This window comes from Pantherophis guttatus, chromosome 2 (genome assembly GCF_059756535.1).
Source record: "Pantherophis guttatus breed Tessera chromosome 2, ASM5975653v1, whole genome shotgun sequence".
Classification (NCBI taxonomy): Eukaryota; Metazoa; Chordata; class Lepidosauria; order Squamata; family Colubridae; genus Pantherophis; species Pantherophis guttatus.
Genome location: NC_142064.1, coordinates 122,352,392 through 122,374,864, shown reverse-complemented (window position 1 = coordinate 122,374,864; position 22,473 = coordinate 122,352,392). Strand labels below are relative to the sequence as shown.

Below are 22,473 nucleotides of genomic sequence, written 5' to 3'. Positions count from 1 at the left end.
CACAAAACCCCAGGACATTGCAACCGTCATAAATATGAGTCAGTTGCCAAGAGTCTGAATTTTGATCACATGATCATGGGGATCCTGCAATGATTGTAAGTATGAAAAATGGTCACTTCTTTCAGTGCCATGGTAATTTTGAACAGTCACTAAATCAAGTGTTGTAAATTGAAGACTACCTGTGCTATTCTATATTGTTGTTTTTGCTTTTGGAACAAATAGATATTTCCCAGTCCTTTGGCTACTGTTCTATTTTCCATATCTGTTACAGACTACAAGGGGTTCTTAACTGTGTCATCTCATAAAATTGTAGTTTTTCTGGTACTTCATCCAATTCTGCAGGTTTGTCATTAGCAAAATTTTCTAAGGCTCATTTAAGATGATCTCCAAGGTGACCTCTCAGCCTTATGATTCTACGTTGTAACTTTACTTTCTAGCAAGTAGGCCTTTTTAGATATCAATTTGGGAATTATTTTGGTGTAGTACTTTCATGTAGCCATATCACCTCTTCTTTATATGATTTTTCTCTGCCTTCTTTGTCTTTTAGAGTGCTCATCTTTACCTAAGTGGTTCTCTTGATTTCTTTTTTTTATCATCTATTATCCTTCCCGTAGAATTGCGTCGTTTCTTTAACTGATTGTCTCCTTTTTGCTTCATTTTGGCCTTTCTTTAGTTATTTTCAGTATGTAATAGATACTCATTTCATCTTTTTATGGTTTCTCATTTTGGGATATTTTTCTTTGCCTCATCCTTAATGATGTCATAAATCTGTGGAACAACTTGCCTCCAGAAGTTGTGAATGTGCCAACACTGAAAGTTTTTAAGAAGAGATTGGACAATCATTTGTCTGAAATGGTATAAGGTTTCCTGCCTGAGCAGGGGGTTGGACTAGAAGATCTCCAGGGTCCCTCCAACAAGTCTAGTCTAGCCCAGCCCAGCCCAGTCCAGTCTAGTCCAGTGTTCTCTAGGTCTTATATTTGTCAAATCTAATCAGCTAAATCTCTTCTGTACCTCCAATGTATATTCAGGTGGCATATCACTTCCTGTTGTTCTGATTATTGTATTCTTTTTCTTTAGGTTAAATTGTAATTTTGCAAGGAGTTTGTGAGCTGAATATAATTTCTCCATCTTTGCTACAGATAGAGATTTGATTTTGAGGTTGTTCATCTGGTGATAATACAGAATAATTTTTGAGTTTACTGAAAGAAATATTTGCTATAAATATTAAATCTTCTTGTCAGAATGTTAGCCTGTCTTCTATTTAATTTTGTACATAGAGCCCAAATTCATTACTGCAGATGCCATTTTACTTCCAATGTTAGCATGCCAATCTCCTCTAATTAATATGAGGTCTTTTTTTGTTTTTATTTTCTTTTGTGTTACATTGACAAAGGGTTGCAAGTTGCCGATATTCAACTTCTCATCTGTGTTTGGAGGATAGACTTGGAACACAGTGGTACTGATTGGTTTGATTGTTTGATTGGTTTGGTTGAAATGAACCAAAGCATTTACCTCTTTACCCTTTTATTTTAAAATGATGGCTACTTCATTTCCGCAATGGTTTCCTTCTCCACAGTAAATCTGATGTTCTTCTGTAGTGATCCATTCCAGTTCATTTTCTATTTGGTAACTTCCAGAATGTCTGTCTACATTCTTGATATTTCTACTCCGAGAGCATCAAATTGTTGCTCTGACATTCCACATGTCAGTGGTTTACTGTACATATCTTTGCAGCATTAAATTTTCCTTTTGGCTATGAGCATATCAGCAGGTGGTCATCCTTTCAGCAGCCACATTATAAACATTAGTGCTTTTCTTGTTTACCCGCTGTTTGTTCTTCCTGAGTAGCTTGATGGATACCTTCTAAATCTGGTGGGGTTCAGCTTTCTGTATCATATTGTGCTGACATTGGCTTTGTGAATGTCTATTTGGCTTCTGTGCAGGATCCTGAAATGGGTCATCATTTCCTTCCCCAGTCTTCAAACAGTCTGAAATCCGAGGGAAACATACTCTTTTTCTCTTGGACTTTCTGAGTTTTTAAAAAAGTTTATTTTGGAAGAAGAAATAATTGGACTTAATTTGTATAACATATAAGCCATGGTTCTCCATAGTGTATCTATGGGAGGTGCCAGGATGGGTTATTCTAGGCTCTAGCTCTACGGACTGAGTTGAATTTTCTGAGGTTCCGCCTCGCTGGTGACATTCCTCAGTTTTTTCAACTCAGTCTCAGTTATGGACGCATGTTGTCTTGCTCCATAGAGCTTGCCTATTTTTCCCTGGCTATTTTCCTAAATAATTTTCCTTTAATTCATTTCTTTCTTATTGGGGTTTACAACCTAAAATCAAGCAGGCCATATTTTGGCTTAGCATCATATGTGGAACTAATTTTTCTATAAAACTATGGAAAAGCATTCATTTTTTTTGCATACATATTCATAACCAAAAATGAAATGGTATATGTTACATTCTGGGTATGTAATATATGTATTTATAAATATACACATATACTAATTTTAGAAGTGAAACCTTGTGAAATGATCTCTGCTAAATTATCTCTAGAACTGTGCTCAACAAAGCTCCACAAAAATGCTAAATTCAAGTATCACATTTTGCACATTAATATATCACGCAGCAAAGATTAAACTGCTAGAAAGATATATTTATATGTTATTTTTGACTAAATTTTAAAATTTTATACAATATGCTTCCATTAAGAGCCCAAGGCAGCAACTTCAAGTTCAGTCCCTGCCTTTTGTAGAGAAACATCAAATACTAGAACTGAAAAAGATGCTGGTTGGGTTCAAGCAAATCAAGCAAAGTTGATGAATCCAGCTATTGCAGATGGTAAAGAGTGGCTTACGACTTATTATGTTGAGTGAACTCCACCTGGCAGGAGTGGTATATTATATTTATTTATTATTAATTTTATTTCTATACCGCCCTTCTCCCGAAAGACTCAGGGCGGTGTAGAGCCTGATTAAAAGCACAAAGACAGACAACATTTAAAAATAATTAAAATTATTAAATAATTGGCTCAATTATAAAACCCCCAAATTTAAAATCCCATATTTAAAACCAATTAAAATCTTTACATTGATAGCCCAGCCTGGTGGAACAACAAGGTTTTATATGCCCTTCTTGCTAAAGAGCTCCATCTGACGAGACCCAGGAGACAAGCTTTTTCAACTGTGCCTCAGGCTCTCTGGAACACCATCCTTCCCAAGGCAAGGTTAGCCCTATCCCTACCAGCCTCATAGAAAGCCCTTAAAACATATATATGTTTGCAGTATCTTTGGGGATTCCATGAGGACAAGAAGCCTGCAAGATAGTTGTATTATATTTAGGATGTTGTCCATTCTCCTGTAGTCTTGGTTTTTATTTATGTTTGTTTTTAATATTTAACTGTCTGTTTTATTTTATGCTGCCTAGAGTCATATTTAGTGAGATGGGCAGCCTTATAAATTTGCTAAATAAATAAACGAGATTTATTCAGTTAACCCAGTTCTTAAAAGCCATTTCTATGTTGATAAAATGTGTGTAGTGGTGTCCAGAGGTACAGTGATCTACAGCTACTGTAGCAGTTTTCTACATATAAATCTGCCAGGCTTAAAAGCCTGGCAAAGAAGCACATTGGATTTTGTAGGTGATTCATGAGTTCATTCAATATTCCCTTTAGGAGCACTCTGCCTTCTATTATAGTGAAACAGCGACACACAAAGGATTTTTTAAAGGGGTGATTTTTGTTTTATGTTTCTTGTTATCTATTCATCCCAAAGTACAATATGCATAGTGTGTAAGCTCCATCTTATTTTCACAATACCTTTGGGTCAGTTGGGTTAAGCTGTGTCTGGCCCAGGGTCACTAGATGAGTAAAAAATGTCTTGAGCCCTAGTCGAACAGTTCAATCATTAAGCAGGGACCTTTGTCACTGATAATTGCTGATTGTGCCTAGAGTTATGGCAGACTGTCATGAGAGAACTTTCACTGTGCTCCCAGGTTGCTTCTTACTGCTACATATTGCTATATTGGTGATGAGGTTTTAAATTATTTTTATATAGTAGATTTATTATTAATTCAGCATATAGATAGTCCTCGACTAATGACCATTCTTTCAGCAACCATTTGAAGTTGCAACAGTGGTGCTGAAAAAAGAACTTTTGACCTGTGCCAAAAGTTACAGTCATCACAACACCGTTGTGGTCATGTAATCAAAATACCGTATTTTTTGGACTATAAAACGCTCCTAACTTTTGGGGAGGAAAACAAGAAAAAAAATTTGCTTCCCAGCAATTTGCCTCCTTGCAGAAAACAGCAGCCTGATTGGTGGTTGGATCTGCCTCCTGGAGTGCCACCTATCAACTGTTCCAGGCTGCGGGGATCGCTACCACCCAATCTCTGCCATCGCTGCCCATCATTGCTGCCGCCTATTGCTGCCTCCCCATGTCCTGTTTTGGTTTCTATGCGCCCCATTTTCAGCCTTCGTGCCCCATTTTCAGCCCATTCCAGGTGGCGGCGATGGGCAGTGGTGATCCCCGCAGCCTGGAATAGCAGATAGGCCGTATTCCAGGAGGCAGATCCAACTGCCAATCAGCTGCTCGTGCCAAATCAGGCTGTGCTGAAGCTAACCAGACTGTTTGCTGCAAGGAGGCAAATTGCTGGGAGCTGGAAGCCAAAGGGTGGGGGCTGGCTGGTGGGTGGGGCTTCTGCAACATTTGCTCTATAAGACACACAGACATTTCCACCCACTTTGAAGGAGGGAAGTGTGTTTTATACACTGAAAAATATGGTACTTGGCAGTCAACTCACACTTACAACACAGGGTGTGTGTATGTTTCCAGACCTGTCTATCTCACTTTCCAATTTGTGCCCTTTTGGCCACCTGCACACTGCCTTGTAGGACGGTATGTTGCCCCAGAACTGTGTGTCTCTGAGGCCATTTGCCATGCCTCAGGAAGACACAGTCACCCTAACCTACCCCAGGAAGCGCTAGCAAGCATTCACCCACCTGTCTTCTCTCCCAGTTTCCTGCACTGACCTTTTGCCTTTGGCATCCAGCCACCGTGGGCAAAGGAGAAGTGCCTCCATACCTTTGTTGTCTCCTTTTCAAACCCGCAGTTACTCTACTATCCCAGGCATTCCTCCTTTTCTGGCTTCCTGCATATGACTCCCCCATCCTGCTGCAGCAGTGCAGTGCCAAGCTGCAGTGCCCATGAAGCCCCTGCAAGCATTTGACCAACTGCCTTCTCTCCCAATTCCCCATGCTGACCTTTTGCCTTTTGCACCCAGCCTCTGTGGCCAAAGGAGAAGTGCCTTATTGTCTTTGCTGTCTCAATTCCCCAGTGTACATTCCTTACAATGTTAGTTAGCTGTGCTTTCGAAATGTTGCACTGTCTTTGGAAACCTTCGGGAACAACAGCTGGGCACAAAAGGCAACAAGTCAGTGCAGGGAATTGGGAGAGAAAGCAGCTGCGTGAACAAATGCTTGGTGGTATTTGTTGGGGTTTCATGGGTACTGTAGCTTGGCACTGTGCTGCTGGGGTATGCTGGAGAGCCATATATAGAAGTATTTGCTGGAGAAGCAGGAGTGCCTAATGTAGCATGATGGCTATGAGTTCGAAAAGGAGGCAGCAAGACTTCTGCTTTGTCTATGGATGACAGTTGGTACATGTAGAATGTGTGAATGACCTTGGGGGACTAAGGAAAAGAGATTCTGCTTAGGAAACAATCAGACAAGAGAAAGGGGGCCTCCAAGGGCTTAATAGTTAGAGGAATAAATTTAGGAAGGACCCGGTCTGATTGATCAAATGGTTAAAAGTGGCAGTGGGAAGTTTGGATCTTCAGACTTGCAAGATCCTGTTAATGAAGACTTACAATAAAGTAGAATTATCTCATCAAGTCGTATTTCCTTTCTGGCTTACCTGAGAGGGCTGACAGTCGGTGTGGAGAACTGAGAGAGAAGGCACATAGGGAAGCTTTTAGCATAAACTGATAGGCAATAAAACAACAAAACATCTGCCCTGGGGGAAGAGGAAAACTTGAAACCTTGGCTCTCCCAGTAAGCCACTAGGGCAAGCAAGAGCTAAAGTTTTTAAGGCCTTCCTAAAGGATGACAGTATCCAGGCTCTTAAAAAAACCATCTTTCCTCTATGACACTGGTGTCAAACTCGCAATGTCATGTTGCCATCACGTGACGTTTCACGTTTTCTCTATTCATGGAGCTAGGGTGGGTGTGGCCTGCACATGGCACATCTGGGCCACCAGTTTGACACCCCTGCTTTATGACTTTTATGTGACATACAGTATTTTCCATTTACTTTTGTCATTATAATATCTCTAAGGTGTGATGGGCTGAGCTATGATTATTTCAGATGTCATTTATTAGCAACTTTTACAACTTACAAAAGGTATAAACTTTCATAAGCCTCATTTCATTCAATCAGATGCAACAGAGTGGCTAGAGTGATATAGGATTTATACTGGGATGAGTTGGGAGTGAGACAGAAGACAAGTAGTTATTCAGATGCAAGAGAGACTACAGGGAGCTTGTCAATTAACTTGTAAGGTTGTTGAGCCCTTCAGATTGGTGTAAATTACAGCAGCTGAAAACATTCTGAGAACAGATCTTTTCATTTTTGTTCTCTGCAGATTTGTGCAGTCTGACTTCATATTGACAGCTTGACCCTTTTTTACTGTTGCTGAAGAGTTGTACTGTAGTTTCATTTTACTCATGAGTGATTTGAGCATAATGCTTACAATACTTGTTAAATCTTTAGTATTGGGTGTTGGTTTCACCAGTATGAAAGAGCACAAATGGTTGCTGGATTGCGCAAGAAAAAATAGCATACTGCCTCTTATTACGTGGTTGAGCTGGACATAGTTTTTGTAAAAACAAGTGGAGATATCTGATTGACAGCTGCCTACCATAACTTATTTGGGGCAACTGGTTTTTCCATTATTATTTATACTTGTCTTTTATAGTTGTAAGGATAAATTGCTTATATTTAAGAAAAGTACTTTTAACACTCCAAATCCCTTGATAGCAAAGTATATTATAGGCTTTTATGCTCGCTTACTAGCAAAGGTACTGTAATTTTTATAAGTATAGGGGTTTTTCCACACTGGCAAAACATTTCTCCTGCTGTCCCAAACATGTTTTTTCAGCAGGCAACTGGCTTTCTTGTTTTTTTCTTTGAAGATGTTTAGCTTCTCATCCAAGAAGCTTCTTCAGCTTTGACTGGATGGTGGGAAAGGAAGGCTTTATATTCCTTGCAGACAGTTGTTCATTTGCATCCTTTTAGACTAGAGGGTCCTTGAAGCACTTGGAGGTTTATCTGTGTCCTCAGGTCACCTGAGTGGTGCTAATGGTTCCTGGAGTCTGCAATTTTTACTCTCCAACATCATTCGAAGGGTGTTCATCCCAAATTGCATAGCTAAAAGTCTATAGAGTTTCTCAGTCATCCAGCCCATGGTTGTCCCAAAGGTGCTTATTGAGGAGGCAACTGGACTTTCAGCACCTTTGGGACAACCATCACCTGGATGACTGAGAATCTCTATAGATTTCTCCTGCCGAAATATCTATTTTGCTTGCAGTTCCTTTACATAAGGAATTGTCTTTATCTTTCTCCCTAACTCAGGGGTGAGATACACATTTCTACTCCTTAAGACGTTGCTGGGCTAGTTTCATTTCCTCCGTCTTTGCGTGAAGTTTCGAAGGGGCATGGCCCTGATACTGCAAGGGCCGCCTCTTTTTACCTCAAGGCTGAGGCCGGGCGGGAGGGGCTTCCCCGCAGCAGTTTTTCATCATAAAAGGAGGCAGATTCCCCAGGTCAGTGGGCGTGGCCTCACGCTAACTTTTCTCCTTTTAGCCTATCAGGGCGAGCCTCTGTGTGACGGACGCTGGCTGAATCCAATGGAGTCGCGCCGAGGAAAGGTTGGGTTTAGTCGCAGTCTAGATAGGAGCGGTGCGACACTGGGGAGGTTTTTGTTCCGGGCCCTGCCGCGGCCATCTTATGTCAGTGCAGGCCGGAGGAGGAAACAGCAGCAGCAGCAGCGCAGAGCGGTGACTCGGCAGCAGCGGCGGCCGCGGCGGGGCCTGACACAGCCTCATTGGTAATCTTGGGGGCCTTTTTCCCTCCCCCCTCCCCCTCCCGTCGCCTATTTCCCTAGAAACAGAGGAACATTCCAAAGGAATCTGGTCTCCATAGAAACACCTCTCCCCCCTTTTGTGTAGGGTTCCTTCTTCCAAGCCGGCAAGGCCTAGACCACATCTCGCCGGCAAGTAGCGTTACGGCCAATTGCTCCTCCTCGTCTTGCCTCCCCGCTTCCGTCCCTTCCCTCACTTGCCTGGGATTTCCACCTTTCCTTACCTTTTTTATTTCTTTTTACCCTTTTTTCTGAGGCCGTCTGGTGCCAAGCTGCTCTCTAGCTGGAGCAGCTCTTCCTTCCCCCCCCCTTCCTGTTAGCCTTCGCGCTGCGTTTTCAGCCCATTCAGAAAAATGCCCCCCTTTCTCGCTCTTTTCGTTTCGCCCCTCAGATTCCCTTCCTCTTCTATGAAGGTGGAATAACTCGCGTTTTCCCAGCAAAGGGAGTTTCTGACTCTTCTTGGTCTGGCCTTCTTTCCTGAAAGTGGCGGGGGGGGGGACGTGGGGGAAAGAGAAGAGAAGTGGAAAGTGTGGACTGCCGTTAGCTGCTGTGATTTTCTCCTGTTCTCTCCACACACACCCATTGAAGTTAGGGGTGGGGATGCGGGTTTCAGAAAAGAAGAGCCCGAATAAAAAGTCCCGGGGAGGTTAGTCACCTGGGCGTAAATGTTGAGTTAGGAGTGTGGGGAAGCACTGCGAATTGTTGGGGTGGGTTCCTTCAGCGTCTATCCTAACGGTATTTTGTGGAGAGGCCGTATCAGCTCCCTTGTGCTTCCTTATTACACTATTCTTCGATTTACTGAGGAGTTACAAAGGAGATAAAACACAATCTCAGTCATGCCAGTAGATGGCAAGCAGATTTTTGGAGGATTCCCCCCTCCTCCCTCTCGTGGAAGGGTGTAGGGAAATGTGATTCTTCAGTGGTCTTTGATAAAGAGTATATTCCAGTTGACTTGGTTGTGGGTGTTACCTCAGTATCTATTCCCAAAATGCACAGACAAAATGACAGTTTCCCCCCTCAGTTTTCCACTGACTTCCTCTACCACTGGGATTGGTTTTCCAAGAATTTCTATCTGGGTTTTTAAACTTTTTAAGAATTCATTTTTGGAGAAGTCTCTATATTACTGAAAGTAGGGGAGGCAGACAGAGAACAGGTACTGTAGTTTTGCATCTTACTAGTTCATGTATTAAAAGGGATATGTTAGGAATTTTGAGGCAATCAGGGCAGTTGCTCTTTTACGTATCTATGGGTGTGTCTTATAATCACATTTATCTCTGTCATGTAATCCTATCTATCTGAAATAATATAGCCCATATTCTTTGTATTTGTCTGCCTGGGCATATATGTCATGGGGCAGCTTGAATGTGATTCTGGTAAATCTGCCTGAACTGATTTGTGACTTAATTGCCTTGCACAAGTAGCTAATTAAAAGATTTGCCCTGTTTAACTTACTACCTTTATTGGTAGTCCTTATTTAAAATGTATACTGTAATTGACTGGCTATATCTTGTATGTCCCATAAGCATTGACAATTAATATGCCAGGTCAAGTTTCCATGGCTTTTTTTTTTTTTTTTTTGGTAACTTATTTCTTCAGATACTGTAATTTTAACCTGAGATAGCTGTAAAGAGAAAGAAAGCATGGAATGTGTTTTCATTCATTGCTTCTGGGTTTTATAGTAGAAAAGCTCAGAACTTCATATCAGGTCAGAATTAACTGTGTATTTTAACTTTCCTTCTTCATGTAGGCCAAAACTATTTAAAGTGTATTATCTCCAATTCTGTTTTATGCTTTCTTTTATAGACATCAAGAAGTTTGGAAACTGAACTCCAGATAGGATTCTGAATCTAATTTTGGCATTTATATAAAATCCTGGGACATTGCCTTTGTTTTGCTTTTTGTTACTTAGTTTTCATTACCTCAGGATTAATTTAAAAAATTAATAGTAAGTGTATGACTTTGTAGCCTATGCCTTTCAACAGATATACCAAACCTCAGGTGTTAAGCATTTTAAGAGATCTGTTCTGACAAGGCATAGGACTTGTGGCTGCTAAATTTTGACAGTCCATCAAACTCGTATGCTTTTTCATAATATGGTATTTGTGCCCATTATTATGCCCTTACAAGTTCTTCTCAAACCCCAACCAAGAAAGTTTACATAAATAAAGATTAAATATAGGTTTCTATGTAAAAACTCATCCTAATGAAGCTTTGTTCCAAAGTTGTGAAATTTTACACTTTCATCTTCAGCATCGATAATAATTTTTATTTTATTTCTAATCTGGCTTTTGTCTTTCTTATTTCTTGATTGGCAACTTTATTTTTGGAATCAATTTTATCTAGCATTTGATAAATGCACCAATTTGCAAAATTGTCAATCATGGAATATATTGAGCCAATGGAAATGGGCATTTGTTAGATGGAAAATCCTCAACTGGACTACATTTCACCTTGGCTTTATGGCAGAGATTATTGTATTTGTGCTAAGTCTTTTTAACTCCCTTTTTTTCTGAAGCATATCTGATATGATTGGTTGATCATTACATAGAATATCCCTGTTTATTGCTTTACTAAACTATAATGATAGAATTATGCTTTACATTTCCTGAAACTTACCTTGTGTATTTTTGGGGGGGTTGGCTTTTGCTGGGCTTAAAATTCAGATATAGATACTAGAGTTAAGATATCCTGAATGTAATACGGATTTGGGGTTCTCAGATCATTTAGAAAACCGCTCCAATGAGTCTAGAATGGGAAGCTGTAGATCACAGAGTTGATACAACATAATGACTTATAGTTAAAAAAGATATCTGATTACATACAGACAAAATTTGTTGTCATTGTTGGAATATTTAGTGTAATTTCACATAAAACCTATTCCTGGCTTAACCCCAAACTTTGAGCAACCTGTTGATATGGCAGCTTAGTTCATTGCTGTACTGTTAAACAATTGAGTATCTAACATTCCTGTTTTACAGCAAATCATTCATGCCAGAATATCCAGTTCCATTTTCTGCCTGTCTTTATGAGAAAGATTCCTTCTAGAACTCAACATCTAGTGACTGTATGAGCACCTCTGTTTTTTCTTGTTTGCTCCAAGTCACAGCTATTTATTTCACCATTGTGGTGTTTGTCTCATATGGTTGCAGAGTCCCCTTGTTTTGCACTGTGCCCACTTCAGTTCACATAGCAAAGTTATCAATACATAAAATTACCAGAGCTTTTGGGTTTTTTTTTTTTTTTTTGTCAGCTTGTCACAGAGCCCGATTTCTATGTTTAAGGAAGGATTAGAACATTTGTTCTTCCCATTCCTAGTCCAGCATCATAATATCAACATCCCATTGGCTCTTACAGTTTATTCTACAGTTATTTATATTTAATGTAATTCTTGTGTTACTGCTTTTTCCTCACCTAGTTCAAATAAATGCTTTTAGGGAAAAGTACCATATAATGTATTATATGTATTTTCATCAAGATTTATCAGGATTAATATAAATATATTAATTTGTTAAAATGACTTAATGTTATAAAATGCTTGAAATTAATACTCATTGGTGGTTCTTATTGCTCTTCAGGCGTACAAAGAAACAAGTTTTATACCATGTTTCCCCGAAAATAAGACCCTGTCTTATATTTTTTTGAACCCTGAAATAAGCGCTTGGCCTTATTGCCATACACTCAAAAGTGTGGAAATTCTTCCAAAATTCTTAGGATAATTTTTGAGTTAAATTATTCTTTGTTCAAGATAATTCCCTTTGCCTTTTTCTGCTTAATTTATTCTACTTCAGTAATTTCTGCTAGAAAATAACTACAAATATAACTTTGGAGTGGTGAATATAGTAAAAGTTATCTTTGAGGACTATCGGTACTGTTTGATAACCTTTTAGTTCAGTGAATGTACTGGCTAAATAAAAATTGTCATTTTTATTAGAGGTATACAGCTTAAACAACATACCAAAAAAATTGCTGAACCCAGTGCTTACTTGGTTTTATTAATCAAAAAGCTGACAGCTGTGGTTTCCTCAATGGTCCCTGCATAAAGGATGGATTAACTTTTAAGTAATGGAAGCTGTCCTTGCCTGGGCTTCATAGTTGTAATGCTGAGCATGTTAGGTCCAGTTGTATGCCTCAGTCAGCAGTGTCCTTTTATAGTATAGGACATTTTTCTCTCTCCCCCAAATAGCCTCAAAATCCACTTCAGAGAGGTACAAATTTGTATGCTGCTTTATTTGCAGGGTCTAACTCACTTACAATTAAACAATTATATTAATATAACAATCGATAATTATTGAACCAGCAGATCAACTGTCAGTATCAGAAACATAACAAGTCTCAAAAAAATTCTTGGCTGATAATACAGCCGTAACTCAGATGTAACAGGAATATTCTTCAAAAGCTGAACAGAAGAACAGTTTGTAACTAATTTATATGATCCTTTTGTTCCTGATTATGGCATTCGTTACCATAAATCAGTATTGTGATTTAACTCTGTAAAAGCCTTCCTTTCATTTTTTTTTACACTTCATTCTGTTTATATTTTTTACTCTACATTGCCTAAGTCTCTCCCCCCCCCCACTATTTTTTATGAAGCAGTAAAAATCTTGTTGACCTTGTATATATTATTCCACATATTGAGAAAAGAAAAGAATATACTCCCTATTTTTTGTTGGCCTGATTTTTATTTGAAATCAGTTGTACTTCCTACTGCGTGTTTTGTCTGTTGGTGCTCTTTTCCAGCTTGCTTCTCTTCAATCTGGAAACTAACTTGCAGTTGACATTTCCTTATTGGATGATTGGATATGGTATATTCTTTCTCAAAAACCAGCAGGAATTGTATTTAATCAGGAAGTAAAATGTTACATTGGTGTGGAACATGGACAACTGCAGTCATTTTACAGTTACATAGAACAAGAAATCCACCGTCTTTATGATCTTTTTTACAAGCAGATAGGAAAGATTACAGGGAGTCCATAATTTATGACCACAGTTGAGCCCACCATTTCTGTTGGTAAGCGAAACATTTGTTAAACGAATTTTTTGCTCCATTTACGACCTTTCTTGCCACAGTTGGTAAATGAATCACTGCAGTTGTTAAGTTAGTAACACAGTGGTTAAGCAAATCTGGCTTCCCCATTGACTTTGCTTATAAGAAGGTCATGTAACCCAGGGAACCACCATAAATACGAGTCAGTTGCCAAGCCTCTGAATTTTGATCATGTGACCATGGGGATGCGGCAATGGCTGTAAGTGTGAAAAATGGCCATACTTCACTTTTTTCAGTTCCGTTATAACTTGAATGATCACAAAATGAACTGTTATAAGTCAAGGACTACCTGTACTTATAACATTAAAATTATATATACAATTGGGAGGAAAGGTGATACATAAGTATTAGCTTTGCAGAAACTGACATTAAAACTTTCAAGCATTGTTAGCTTACCTTGCAGCTAGCGTCATAGTTTCTTAGGTTTGAGAACCATTGCAATCATTGAACCATTTGTTACTTTTCCCTTTCATGCTGTAATTTCTTAAAACAGATCCAGATTAATATTACCTTGGCTGCTAGAACAAGAGTATCAGCACTTCAACGTAGCATCTGGCTAACAGATAATTTTTATTATGATTTTCTTTTGACTGAGGAAATTCAGTCATTTGTGTCTAAAATCATGATAACATAGCATCATTGAGCAGGCTGTATGGTGTGGGGTTCCATTAATTAAACTCAGCATATGGCAAAAGAACTAGATGCTCTTTTGAAATGGATGTTCATTTATTGAGCTCTTGTGAGAGGGCTTGCAATAATAAAAGTAAACTCTTTTTCTAGGATGAATAGAGCTGATAATGAGATGCTGAATTCATACACAACAAAAATAAATGTAATATCATTGGATGGATTTAAATAGGCTATAGGTAAAGCTGTAGGATTCAATTAAAGAATCTATAGAATCTATAGAATCTATATTCTATAGAATATATAGAATCTATATTCTATAGAATATATAGAATCTAAAGAAGCTATATATAATTTCCAGTGCCCCAACACTAGAAATTTTTAAGATGATGTTGGATAACCATTTGTCTGAAGTGGTGTAGGGTTTCCTGCCTGGGCAGGGGGTTGGACTAGAAGACCTCCAAGGTCCCTTCCAACTCTGTTATTCTATTCTATTTTATTCTATATCTAGAAACATGGAACTGAATCTTCTTTAGCATTAAAAAGTATTTGCTAGGTTCACAAGCTGGCACAGTAGTAATGGGCCTTGCATGAATCCAACCATTATAAATCATGGTTTTTGACTTAGCCTGATATGTAAATCTAGCTGCTGTTCAATCAAGTCCACCTTTATATTTTCTTTTGAAGTGTTTATCAATTTCTATAGAAGTCTTCTTACTATAAACTGTTGGGATGTTTCTTAGAAGTATAAAAACATTTTAGTAATATTACATCCTAATGCTCTGTAAGCAGTAAACTCAATGGAAATAGCTACTAATATCATTTTTCCCACCTAAGAGTGATTCACCTGCTCTTTTTTGCCAACTAAAACTGATTCATTAGTAGCCCCTCCTTAGTCAGCCTATTGATTACTATTGAGTTCTTTCTGTGGCATCTTGGAGACATTTGCCATAAAACAGCCTAAACTGATGTCATCTGGTTCAGAATTCTGTGATAATAGATGCAGCATTGAAAAATAACTAGTTTTATATAGTAGATTAAAAAGGAACTTCATATTTTAAAACTCTTAAAATAGCACACCATATTGTTCCAGTACACTGGAAATACTTTTTTTTTCCTGATGAGAAATCTGCTAAGAAAGAGTGCCCTTTACAATTGATCCAATATAAAGCACTTTTTTTATAGCACAACGTAAAGGAAAGCTATGCTTACTCAAAGGTTTGTTTTCCATTATACTACTGCTACACTTGATTAACTGGTATGATTTAGTTGGTTGATACTGCAATTAGCACTCCAATGGGACATGGGAAATAGGTCCCTTCTGGGTGTCCTAAGAGACCACTGGTAGCAACATGTTCTTCACATGGAGCAAATCTTTTGATTCCCTCAGGCAGCAAAGATTGTGGACCAGTATTGGGAGGAAATTGCTAATTGCTTCTGCTTCATTGCAATAGGCACTATTTTTGTATTTGTCTTATTCCCATAAGTACTTTGCCTATTACATAGGATATTTTTGTTTTTGGTAGAGTCATAATCCTGCTGCAAAATGAGTAGATTATCAAAGATTGTATTCTCATATCTGTATTTTCCATTATGCATTTAGATGTCCAGCTCGCCGTTGTCCAAGAAGCGTCGCTTGGGTGAATCAGAGTCAAAGACGGGTTCAAACTGCTCCTCTGGAAAATCCGTACAGACTGATTTGCGTGAAGCGCCTGCCAACGTAAGTTTCTGAATTAATACAGCATACTATCTCTGATTCTGACAGACTGATTCTCTACCTTAGCAGCCTCCAACCTTTTGGGCATCAGGGACAGGTTCCATGAAGAGAGGTTTTTCTGTGGACCAGAGGGGGCATGGTTTTGTGCGCTGCCTGCATCCCTCAGATGGAGCTTCACTTGTTTGCAGGGCCCAGTTTCTGGCATGCTGTGACCTGGTGCTGGTCCATGGACCGGGGTTGGGGACTCTTGTTCTACTTGCACAGAGAAAATATGTTAGCTTTAAAGATGAGAAAGGGTAAATCCAGCATTAATTTTGACCTTGTCATGATACAGAGAGGAGGCAGAAGATCTTAATATTGTATTACAGAATCCTCCCCAACTTGCAAGCACTCAAGGTCTATACTGGTTTTTTGTTAGTGTATATGTGTATGATGTATCTAAACTGGATTTCTAGATTTTGCGCCCAGATTGAAACAGTCTGAATTACAGTCCTTCCCTTAGAGCCTTTCCTGTGAAATTGATAGAAACCATTAAGTATCCAAATAGTTATATCTTGAATATGTTTATAGATAGCAATTATTACAAAATCAATACAAGAGTTTACACTTCTATAAAAATGCACAAGATAATCTGGAATCTGCAACCTTTGATTATATAGGAGTCAAATTCCCTGATTTTGCATCTTGGGGATCTTTACTGATGTGCATATATATAAGTCATTGTACCCATTGTTACTATCTCTTATATCTAGCTTTTTGTACATGTTACAACACATACTTTCTTGTCCTACTAGAGCAAGTGGTATAGCAGGCAGTGGGTAGTACAGGTAATCCTCGATTTACAACCACAATTGAGCCCAACATTTTTATTGCTAAGTAAGACAAGTGATTTTTGCCCCATTTTACCACTTTCTCACCACATTTGTTAAGTGAATAACTGCAGTTGTTAAGTCAATAACACAGTTCTTAAGTGAATCTGGCTTTCCCATTGACTTTGTTTGTCTGGTCATAAAACATGATCACATGAGCCCAGCACACTGCAGCTTTCATAAATATGAGTGTCAATTGTCTGAATTTTGATTGCGTGACCATGGGAATGCTACAAAAGTCATATGTGCAAAAAACAATCACAAGTCACTTTTTTCAGCGCTGTTGTAACTTCAAATGGCCACTAAACAAACTGTTGTGAGTCCATGATTACCTGTATTCGTAATATGAATTTGCAGTCATCTGGTCATCTTGTATGAGTTATAACTGGCTTGTGTTCAGCTCTTTCTTAGTTTGGAGAATGTATATTGTGCCATTATTTAAAAAAAGATAGGCTTTTACTGTTTTGGTTTCATTTCTTGGAGAAGTAATTTGGGGCAGATTGTCATATATTGGGAAACCACTGCTATGCATTGAGAGTACTACAGATTGGGATGGTGTGGTGTGGGATTGAAAACTGCAACTCTCCTCCCTGGTAATAGGTAGCCTTAGTTGTGCCCTTGAAAAAATGTGCTCTGCATGCTTCTGTAAGGAATTAATAAGCCTGAAAGTGTGTCTTCATATAGTGTTAAAAGGAATACTCAGATTTGTCCAGAGGAATAGAGGGACAAAGAATGCTGTAATGCTCATTTTCTTTTGTATTTGTTCTTCTTTCTTGTAATGCAGTTGTGGGTTTGTGAAATATATTCCCTGAATTGCCATCCATGATTCACTTCTTGACTTCTTTTTGTACTTTAAATTCTTCCTTGGTAAATAATAAATATTTGAAATGCATTGAGAGTGATAAAATATAGAAACCAAATAGCAGCTGTTCTTAGTTATTTGTGTTCCTTTATCACATTCTTTTAATGATCAAAAGGCAGCCAAGGACTAAGTGATTATATTTGTCCTTTCCAGGGTATGGCCAAGAATGGAAGTGAAACAGACATTGATGAGGGTCTATACTCAAGGCAGCTGTAAGTATCAGAAGGAGAGTGGAAGGCATACTGTTTTGAAAAGTAGATTGTTAGTACCAGTCTAATATGGGAATAGTAAGTTTTGATATGGTTTGGAGCTGTTGAACTTTATCAGATGTTGAGAGGAAACTGCCTGTATATAGGATGTTCAGTTTTCAGGTTGGACCAACAAGGCACTGAAAATTTAATCCTTTTTCCCATTTATCCTGAATAGATATGTATTGGGCCACGAGGCAATGAAACGAATGCAGAATGCCAACATCCTGGTATCTGGTTTGCGAGGACTAGGTGTGGAGATAGCAAAAAACATCATCTTGGGTGGCGTTAAATCAGTCACAATCCATGACCAAGGCATAGCTGAATGGTCTGATCTCTCTTCCCAGGTAGGTTCTTCACTTAAATATGGTTCTGTTTGTGATTCCCTTTATTGAAACATATTTACTACTAAAACATCCCCCTCTTCTCCATCCTTTCTTCCAGTTCTACCTTCGTGAGGAAGACCTTGGAAAGAACCGTGCTGAAGTATCTCAGACACGGCTCGCTGAGCTCAATTCCTATGTACCTGTTACTGCTTACACTGGGCCCCTCAGTGAGGACTTTCTTAACAACTTCCAGGTATTTTAATTTCTTAATTTCTCAGGAGAGAGGGTTATTAAACACTTAATATCAAGAATTACTTTCCTGGTTCAGTAAACAATATAGTTAGATATTTGGCTTATATTTTCTATATACACAAACATCTAATGTTCTTGAGAGTTTCTTGAGCATTACAAAATAAAATGAAAAATAGGATGGGAGAGAAGACATGGTTGGGAATACTACTTGCCATAGACCAGGAAATCTGAACAGTGAGCTGATACTGGAGAGCTCCAGATTTCTGGTGTGATTTATTTCAAAGGCTTTTTCTTCTATCCATCCATCCATCTGATTTCATAACCGCCCATCTCCCTATCTCATTTTTGCAGGTAGTTGTACTTACCAATTGTCCCTTGGAGGAACAGTTACGTATTAGTGATTTCTGTCACAGCCAAAATATCAAACTTGTAGTGGCAGATACAAAGGGACTCTTTGGGTAAGACAGTACCTTGTTTTTATACCCTTTTCTGTGTTGTGACCATGTAGGGTTCTTCTTCTGGTTGGGATAAACTGGGATTCCCACCCACCATATGTCATGCGCCTCACAGCCCAGTTATGGGCTACCAACCTTCGCTCTTAAGACCATCTGTCACAGTGCTGAAGGTGCTCCAGAGCCCCTAAGTTCACCCATTTTCTTTCTCTTACAGCCAGTTGTTCTGTGACTTTGGTGAGAACATGGTTGTGACAGATACCAATGGAGAGCAGCCACTTAGTGCGATGGTCTCAATGGTTACTAAGGTAATTACTTCTTGAAGCTGGCAGTCAAGGTTCTGTTTTTGAGGTGGATTTATTAATTTTCTCACAGAGACCCATACAGTAATTCAGAATTTTGTTCAAATTTCTTTTTCCTGTACAGGGGTGCCCTGGAGAGGTAACCTGTCTAGATGAGGCTCGGCATGGTTTTGAAAGCGGAGACTTTGTTTCTTTCATGGAAGTTGAGGGCATGAAAGAGCTTAACAGCTGTGAACCAATGGAAATCAAAGTGTTGGGTGAGGCATGGTGTTGCTTTGACTTGCACAAAATTTAGATGTTACTAGAATGGAATATCTGTCAAAGGTTTTTTTAATTGTTTGACAAAATTACCTTTTGGTATGTTGGGAATCATGTAGTGTGTCTAATATATAACATTATCTTAGAATTTTAGCCTGAGTTACAAGTGACAGTCAGTTTGGTGGAGTGTTGAAAAATATCAGACTAATAGTTCTAGAGGCACAAAGTCATTTGGGTGATTTTGGGCCAGTCACACTTTCTCAGCCATAGGAAGAAGGCAAGAGCAGACTATTTTTAAAATTGTTGCCAAGAAAACTGCAGAGACTTGTCTAAGAGTGAAGCTGACTTGAAGGTGAAAAAAACAACAAAAAAGAAGCCTATAAACATTGAATTGATTGTGAGTCTTAAGCATGCTACAAATAAGCATGTTAGAGAATGTAGAAAGATACTCATTGTAGCATCCTCATTCTCTTGTATGATTTTTTTAATTTAATTTTCTGAAAATTCTCCAATTCATTATTCAGAATATAATTCCTCTGGCACAGCATAACAAAAACATTTTCCACAGTCCGTCTTTTCTCTTTGCTGCTTGTTTATTGCACCATGATGGCATATTTCTTTTCTTCCACTGTTACTTGCAATTTAATTCTATTGTGGAAGTGTTAGAAAAATTGGCTCTTACTTGTTCCTCACGTCTATTAAGAAAGTTCTCCAAGACTGCAGTAATTTGACATGATTGTTGAGGATTCTTGGTGCAAGTTAATATGGCAATTCTGCAGTACCAATGGTTTTTTTTTTCCAGTGTGGTTCTTTGCCTGTGACATCTGTATGGGTGTACTTCTTATTCTTTTCTAGGCCCCTACACATTTAGTATTGGTGACACCTCCAACTTTTCAGACTATGTACGTGGCGGCATTGTTACCCAGGTCAAAATGCCAAAGAAGATTAGCTTTGTAAGTATCTTTTCTGACAGATTCTGCATTTTATTTTATTTTATTTTTTTGCTGGGCAAATTCCCATGGTTCCCAGCAATGTCCTGCCATTAAAACAATCTGGCACCTTTTGATCTGCCTGTGCCTGTTCTTGGGTGTTAAGTAAGCACTGGCTTGGAGATTGGAAGTAAGCAACTTGCCTGCCACAAAAGGGTAACTATGAAGGCATTGCTACCTATTTTCAATTTCTCCATTATTTTTCTTTCAGAAATCTCTGCGCACCTCTCTGCCAGAGCCAGAGTTGGTTGTCACTGACTTTGGCAAGTTTGATCGGCCAGGCCAGCTGCATTTGGCATTTCAGGCCTTGCATGAGTTTCACAAAAAGCATGGTCATTTTCCCAGGCCTCGTAATCAGGTAGGCTATTTGGTTCCACCTTTTTCTAATTTGCAAGTTGAGATCCCCACCCCCACCCCCCAGTAACAGTAGTTCATATCAACCACAGAATATACAGGTACTATTGCAAGCAAAATCACTAATCAAAGAATAATGCTTGGAATGCTGGTGTAAATCTTGTACAGAGTTGCTCATTTTCCATTTCTTAATCTGCTTGAATACATTACATTAAATACAATACATTTTTATTCAGGGACCACTAGTTGTGGAAAGTGATCTTTTTATGTACTTTTATGCTTAGGCATTTTTTAATGATAGCCATTATTTCACACAGACTACATTTAGCACAGGTTACATTTATGATTTTGATGAAAAACAGTTCCTTACAGCTTTCCTTAGCCTTTATCTGACTTTTTCTATTCTTCCTCAGGCAGACGCTAGTGAGGTGCTATCTTTAGTGAAGGATCTCAATGAGCAAGCAATGCCCCCACTTAAGCAAGAACATTTGAATGAGGACATCATCAAGGAATTGGCTTTCCAAGCCTCTGGAGATCTGGCACCTGTCAATGCCTTCATTGGAGGCCTAGCTGCACAAGAGGTTATGAAGGTACAATATTTGAAAACTTGGCAGATAATAAAAAGCATTCCACTTAGTCCATGTTTCCCTTAACTATCAGCTTTTGATTTGGTTAACAAATCCTCTGTAATAATGTGATGGTGTATAATGCCAGTTTATTCCTGAAATTGACTTTTTCAGGCAGAACCATACAGTGTGGTATCAAAGAGATTCAAATGTTCTTGTTTTTCTATTTCTCTGTTTTAGGCCTGTTCAGGTAAATTCATGCCTATCATCCAGTGGCTATATTTTGATGCATTGGAGTGCTTGCCTGAAGAAAATAAGGATACCTTGACTGAGGAAAATTGCAGCCCTGTGAGTTATTAATATAAGCATAAGATGTATGCTGGGAATGACCAAAAAAAAGTACTACTCTGTTAATGCCTTATTTTACTGCAACAGAGAGAGTCAGAAGTCAACACTTCTTTTTCTTTTTCCCAATTCTTCCTCACTTCTCTTCCTCCATCTCACTGCTTTCCTATTTACTTTCGTATTTTGTATCTTATTTCATCTTATAACTCAATGAACTTAAATGGGGGAAAAAAGTACTACTCAAAATGGCTGGGAAAATAATTTGTAAGTTAGGTTTATATATGAAGCCTGAGGCCAAAAAATTGAATGGTTTTAATTGCTTATACTAAATTTGATGGTGGAGTATATTAACGTATAATATATTCTTTCCCGTGAATTCCCTGGTATACAATTGAAGTAGCATGTAAGACCAGGAATAGACTCATAATGAAATTATTGTATCATTTATATGAAAACAGTAGCACTGGGAATTTGAAACTTTTGAAGTAGTATATAAATAAAATGCAGTGTTCTGCATTTATAGTAATAAATTATTATTATTGATTATGATTATTAATGAGCAGGATTAGGGAAATGGGGAAATTCCATACTTTGGAGAACAGGTACAAACTGGTTGTCTCTTTTTCTCCCTGTCTTGATAGAAACATTGCCGATATGATGGACAGATTGCTGTGTTCGGCAATGAATTACAGGTTAAACTGAGCCAGCAAAAATACTTTCTGGTAAGTCTTGACATGATTTTTCAGTTTCTTGGTATATCCATCCAAGCAACCTGCTGACATTTTTTCTCTATCTCTTAGGTTGGTGCTGGTGCCATTGGCTGTGAATTGCTGAAGAACTTTGCTATGATTGGTCTGGGATGTGGACAAGGGGGAGAGGTGGCTGTGACTGACATGGACACTATTGAGAAGTCCAATCTCAACCGGCAATTCCTCTTCCGACCTTGGGATGTTACGGTCCGTTCCATTAGTATCAGGAGTATGATTTCTGGGGTTACAGAAGGGTCAGTCATAGGACTTTCGGTGAAAAATTGTCATAGTTTGCCTTGGGAGTTTAGAGGAGGTTTAACAGTTGATTTTGGCAAATTTAAGGGCCAGAAACCTGTCGTTTTGTGATCCAT

The 22,473-nt window shown here is 38.6% G+C and overlaps 1 protein-coding gene across 2 annotated transcripts in view; it reads left to right on the top strand.

Moving 5' to 3' along the window:
* The window catches only part of UBA1 (ubiquitin like modifier activating enzyme 1), a 41,929-nt gene that overhangs the window by 10,601 nt on the left and 8,855 nt on the right, over window positions 1-22,473 (top strand). The window contains exons 1-14 of one of the 2 annotated variants that reach the window (XM_034433946.3): window positions 7,908-8,109; window positions 15,417-15,533; window positions 17,415-17,473; window positions 17,688-17,856; window positions 17,954-18,088; window positions 18,439-18,545; window positions 18,757-18,847; window positions 18,966-19,098; window positions 19,955-20,052; window positions 20,300-20,446; window positions 20,856-21,032; window positions 21,249-21,356; window positions 21,995-22,075; window positions 22,154-22,309. In XM_034433946.3, the coding sequence (XP_034289837.1) occupies window positions 15,417-15,533; window positions 17,415-17,473; window positions 17,688-17,856; window positions 17,954-18,088; window positions 18,439-18,545; window positions 18,757-18,847; window positions 18,966-19,098; window positions 19,955-20,052; window positions 20,300-20,446; window positions 20,856-21,032; window positions 21,249-21,356; window positions 21,995-22,075; window positions 22,154-22,309 (1,578 nt within the window). In that variant the 5' untranslated portion in view covers window positions 7,908-8,109. Of the gene's footprint in view, window positions 1-7,907; window positions 8,110-15,416; window positions 15,534-17,414; window positions 17,474-17,687; window positions 17,857-17,953; window positions 18,089-18,438; window positions 18,546-18,756; window positions 18,848-18,965; window positions 19,099-19,954; window positions 20,053-20,299; window positions 20,447-20,855; window positions 21,033-21,248; window positions 21,357-21,994; window positions 22,076-22,153; window positions 22,310-22,473 lie in introns of those variants that run through there. The other variant, XM_034433947.3, reaches the window with a different exon arrangement.